The sequence below is a fragment of the Chiloscyllium plagiosum genome, chromosome 5, assembly GCF_004010195.1.
Source record: "Chiloscyllium plagiosum isolate BGI_BamShark_2017 chromosome 5, ASM401019v2, whole genome shotgun sequence".
NCBI lineage: Eukaryota > Metazoa > Chordata > Chondrichthyes > Orectolobiformes > Hemiscylliidae > Chiloscyllium > Chiloscyllium plagiosum.
In genome coordinates this window covers 111,916,570-111,922,234 of record NC_057714.1, presented here as the reverse complement: position 1 = coordinate 111,922,234, position 5,665 = coordinate 111,916,570, and the positions used below count along the sequence as shown (strand labels likewise).

General features: G+C 44.9%; 1 protein-coding gene across 4 annotated transcripts in view; it reads left to right on the top strand.

Moving 5' to 3' along the window:
• The first annotated feature begins 1,747 nt into the window (after positions 1-1,747).
• Positions 1,748-5,665, top strand: part of xylb (xylulokinase homolog (H. influenzae)) — a 288,286-nt gene continuing 284,368 nt past the window's right edge. For all 4 annotated transcript variants that reach the window (XM_043690787.1, XM_043690788.1, XM_043690789.1 and 1 more), the window contains exon 1: positions 1,748-1,820. In XM_043690787.1, coding sequence (XP_043546722.1) covers positions 1,758-1,820 — 63 coding nt within the window. In that variant the 5' untranslated portion in view covers positions 1,748-1,757. The remainder of the gene's footprint in view (positions 1,821-5,665) is intronic.

Here is a 5,665-nt window from a genome sequence, read left to right as displayed (position 1 = left end):
CTCATTTCCCCTTCCCCCACCTCATCCTAGTTTCAAACTTCCAGTCCCCTGGACATGTCCGACCTGCCTAGCTCCTTTTGCACCTATCCACTCCACCCTCTCCTCCCTGACCTATCACCTTCATCTCCTCCCCCACTCACCCATTGTAGTCTATGCTACTTTCTCCCCACCTCCACCCTCCTCTAGCTTATCTCTCCACGCTTCAGGCTCACTGCCTTTATTCCTGATGAAGGGCTTTAGCCCGAAACGTCGATTTCGAAGCGCCTTGGATGCTGCCTGAACTGCTGTGCTCTTGCAGCACCACTAATCCAGAATCCCTCTATTCCTTGCCTGTTCACATCTGGTTAAATGCTTCTTAAACACTGCTATTTTATTTGCTACTGCTAGATATTTACTACCCTTCGCATTAAAAAAAACTTGCCTCGCACATCTCCATTAAACTGTAAGCGTTCCTCTTGCATTTGACCTCCCAAAATTGCAATTAAAATTGAAGAGAACGGTGACAAAGTAGGAGAACTTGATTTTCCCCAAAGACAGCCTCTATCACCTCAGTAGGTTGCAAATGCCCTTCTGCACTGTAAATAACTACTAGGACTGCGAGAAACTAAGCTCACTCACATCAATAATTTCAGTCCGAGACAAGATCTGAATCAGTAGTATCGCTTATTACTCTCTTGCAAGAGGGGTTCTTGTGTCCACTGTCCACAAGGCAGGGACACACACACCGAATTTAAGAAGTACACAATATTTATGTATTTAGTTTCTTTTCCTTCCTCCCCTGTTTACATCTGTTTCTAATTTAAACCCAGCTGATCATCTCTGAACTCCTCCGACCTTGTCAGTGACAAAATGTTTATCTCTGGCCTCAAGGCCGTTTGATCACCTCCCTCTGTGGTCTTATTGTTATTTATCCTTCTTCACTCCGAGCTTTATGACCACTTAATGGTGGTCCTTTTTGTTTGTTTTTGCAGAACCAGGAAACAGATGCTTGTAACTGTTTGTACAGGCATATCTAGCTTAACCTATACCCCCTCCCCTCACAGCACCTTATCTATTTGTCTGTAACATTGTTTGCAAGCACATTTCATTCTCGTATGCACATTTTAGCTAATACAAAAACAATTATATACTTCCTTCACATAGTTTTCATTCTTGCCAACTCAGCTCTTGGCTGAAACAATTATACACTGCTTTGAGTTCATTTACCTTGCATAAGCAATTTTTGTCGCAGAAGTAACACTGCTTTACCTATATCCCAAAAGAACGAGCCGTTTTCACTTCAGATTTCGATAATCTCAAGTCACCTGGCTGTTCGAAGAAGATAGGCTGGACACTGGAGGCTAGTTTTTAAATTTAATTTAGAGCTATTCTTACAGGTTATCGCCGAAAGCCTGATAGCGGTGGAGAGAAGCTGAAGCACTAACCAGGCCGCCACTTTAAAGAGCGCGCGCGCTATGCGGACCGTTGCTTCTAACTGTCACTTGCGCGAGAGGTCGCTCCCACGCGCTCATCCTCAAGCTCTTGGCTCTGCCCTTCCCATGGCACTCCCGTGAGGGAAACCCCGCCCAATTAACCACTCTGACCCCCTCCCACTGCCCGATCCACAAACCGCGCTCTTCCTTAGCCCCGCCTTCTTACCGCGGAGGCTCTTGCCCTCTCCCTTCGTATTAATAACACGGTCCCGCCCTCTTTGGCGCTGGATCCGCCCACCCGACTGACAGATCATCTCTAGCACCGCCCCCCCGTTCCCCACGGAGATGGCTGCTCCTACCAGTACCACCGCCGGCTGTTCCCTGGGCATCGATTTGAGCACCCAACAGGTGAGCGATGTTCCGAGTGGAGGCGGGGACTCTCGGAGCGTTTACCCGCTTAATGCTTCAGTTAGCGGGGGAAGCCCATCGCACGTTCTTCAGGCTTCATCCCGAGACAGTGGAGCAAATTATACAGCAGGTTTAGATTACTTACAGTGTGGAAACAGGCCCTTCGGCCCAACAAGTCCACACCGACCCGCAACCACCCAGACCTATTCCCCTACACCTACACTACGGGCAATTTAACATGGCCAATTCACTTAACCTGATGCCCGAAACGTCGATTCTCCTGCTCCTCGGATGCTGCCTGGCCTGCTGTGTTTTCCCAGCACGACATTTTTCAACTCTGGTCTCCAGCATCTGCAGTCCTCAATTTCTCCCAGTTCATCCAACCTGCACATTTTTGGACTGTGGGAGGAAACCCACGCAGACGCGGGGAGAATGTGCAAACTCCACACAGAGAGTCACCTGAGGCAGGAATTGAACCCAGGTCTCTGGTACTGTGAGGCAGCAGTGCTAACCACTGAGCCACCGTGCCACCCACTGCAGATGCTGGAATATGTACTGAATAACAAAAATAAACTGCTGGCGATCACAGAGGGTCAGGCAGCATCTATGGAGAAGGAGCAAGCTAACGTTTCAAGTCCAACATGGAGTCTCAACAATGTGGAAAACCCCTCCAGACTCACTCACCCCCATCCTAGCCTTACCCCTGTAACCTTATATTTCACATGGCCAATATCACCTAACCTACACGTCCCTGGACATGTTGGGCAATTTAGTATAGCCAATCCACTTAAAACGTACATCTTTGGACTCTGGGAGGAAACCCACACAGACACAGGGAGAAGGTCCAAACAAAACTCTACAGTCACTTGAGGGTGGAATTGAACCTAGCTCCCTAGCACTGTGAGGCAGCAGTGCGAATTATTATGCTACTGTGCTGTCCTTCCTGCCTTTTCCACACTTTGTTTCAGCTCTGATGAGGAGTTAACTCGACTCAAGATATTAACTTGCTTTCTCTCCATGGATGCTGAATGACCACTTGTGATCTTCAGTATTTTTTGTTTTCAGGTCAGAGAATGGAAGTTAATTTGGAGGAGGGGATAGTGTTTTAATTGGGGATGAAGGATTTCAGGTTGTGCTTTCAGATGCTTTGAGGTTTAATGTGGAGGTTTGCAATGATGTGGTGTTTCTGTTTAGGATGGAGATTATGATGATTTTGGACATTTGAGATAGGCTGTTTGAATGGTGAGAAGCATGTTTGAGGGTAAGGTGCTTTAGGCTTACAATATGTATCTTAGCTTTATCTTAGATTGAGATATCTGCTGAATGGTTTTATATGGCGAGTGCCATCAAATTGATCCCCAGATGCAACCATCATGACTCATTCATTCTTTTATTATCCTTATCCATCGCCAACGAAGCAGACAAATTTCTGATGATTTATGATCCTATTAAGTAGTGAGAGCTAAATATAATTGAACTGAGTCACTTATTGTCATAGAGTCATAGAGATGTACAGCATGGAAACAGACTCTTCGGTCCAACCCGTCCTAAACCTATGCCCTTTAATTCTGGAATCCCCGACCCCAGGGAAAAGACTTTGTCTATTTATCCCATCCATGCCCCTCATAATTTTGTAAACCTCTATAAGGTCACCCCTCAGCCTCCGACGCTCCAGGGAAAACAGCCCTAGCATGTTCAGCCTCTCCCTGTAGCTCAGATCCTCCAACCCTGGTAACATCCTGGTAAAATCTTTTCTGAACCCTTTCAAGTTTCACAACATCTTTCCGATAGGAAGGAGACCAGTCATGTGTATTCAATATAAAATACAATGAGAAGTTTATACTGTCACCATGCATCTGTACCATTCTCATTAATTAAAAATAAAATAATAAGTAAAGAAATAACTTAAAAAATGTCAAATTTTCCTTCTCCACTGCTGCAGTCCCACTCCGAGCTATGCCAGTGCATGCCATGCCGCTGCTGCCACAGTCCCGCTCCGGGCTATACCAGCCACTCCCCCCACAGTCAGTGACTCACTCTGGGCTTCGTTAGTCCATGCCATGCTGCCGTCAGAGTTCTGCTCTGGGCTTCACCAGCCCACTCCACTCCCTGTGGGGGAATAATCAAACGCTTTCTGGAAATCCAAATATACTACATCTATCAATTCTTTCATCAGTTTAGTTAGTAAAATTACCAAAAGCCCCAACAAGTTTGTGAAACTCAATTTTTCATTTGCAAATCCATGCTGACTATGCCCAATCACATCATTTTTTATTGAAGGATCCATTTACCATATCTTTTATGACAGCGCTTTATTAGCAAGGATGCTTGGCCTACATCAGGTTTGACCGTAGACCTCTTTCAGTTTATTTACTTTTTTCTTGAAGTTTCTAACCGCTCTTAATTGAAATTTTTTCTTAATGTCAAGACAGCTATTTACTGAATGTGTTAGGCTCTCAAAAGCATAACTCTACCTTTTCTCTGAAACTTTAATAGAAATTCAGTTTGACATTGTACTTTGATCCTAACTGTCACATGCAATTACTGGCAATGGACTGAGTCCAGCGTGCTATCGGGCAGAGTCTTTGTAAGCTAAATCTCATAAAATATTTTATTCCCCTTTTCCACAACTTTGACATTTGATGCAAATTTTGATAAAGCTTACACATTGTTGCCCAAGTATTATGGTGGTATTTGTGCTATGGCATCATTTAAAAAAAAAGTGGTGTCTGTACAAAGTTGTCAAAATTTTTTTTTAGACTCCCTACAGTGTGGAAACAGGCCCTTCGGCTCAACAAGTCCACACCAAACCGGGACCCACCCAGACCCATTTCCCTCTGAATGATGCACCTAGCACTATGGGCAATTTAACATGGCAAATTCACCTGACCTGCACAGTTTTGGACTTTGGGTGGAAACCGGAGCACCCAGAGGGGACCCACACAGGCACAGGGAGAATGTGCAAACTCCACGCAGACAGTTGCCCAAGATGGGAATTGAACCCAGGTCCCTGGCACTGTGAGGCAGCAGTGCTAACCACTGAGCTACCGTGCCGCCCCTAAAAATGCCTCAACTGCAACTTTTGAGTGTTCTTATAATAGCCACAGCTGTGGTCGCCTTGCTTCAAAGTACTTGTTACAGAATTGTTTAAGGAAAACAATTTCTAAATAGCATTATTGAAATTGAGAAAAATAAAAACCAAATGAACTGCAGATGCTGGAAATCGAGATCGAACATTATTTGAATTGAGATCCAGGCATTGCATCAGATAAATTATGCTACAATCCTGCTGGTTCATGAGCACACCTGTGTAGATCGTTCTCTGAAGTAACTTACCACAGGCTGTTTAGAATGGAGCCAGTGGTAAGCCTTTGTATTGCACTATGCAATGATATTTTGTTCCCAGAAGACCAAGAAATAAAGGATGCAATTCTAAAGGGGTTACAAATGCAGAGAGCACTAGATGGTTTATCAGCACAAAGCACTGAGTGTGGCAGGAAGATTGAGAAAGCACTTAATGTAAAATAATGTATGAAATACTTAGAGTCATAGAGATGTACAGCATGGAAACAGACCCTTCGGTCCAACCTGTCCATGCCGACCAGATATCCCAACCCAATCTAGTCCAACCTGCCAGCACCCAGCCCATATCCCTCCAAACCCTTCCTATTCATATACCCATCCAAATGCCTCTTAACTGTTGCAATTGTACCAGCCTCCACCATATTTTCTGGCAGCTCATTCCATACACGTACCACCATCAGCATGAAAACGTTGCCCCTTAGGTCTCTTTTATATCTTTCCACTCTCACCCTAAACCTATGCCCTCTAGTTCTGGAATCCCC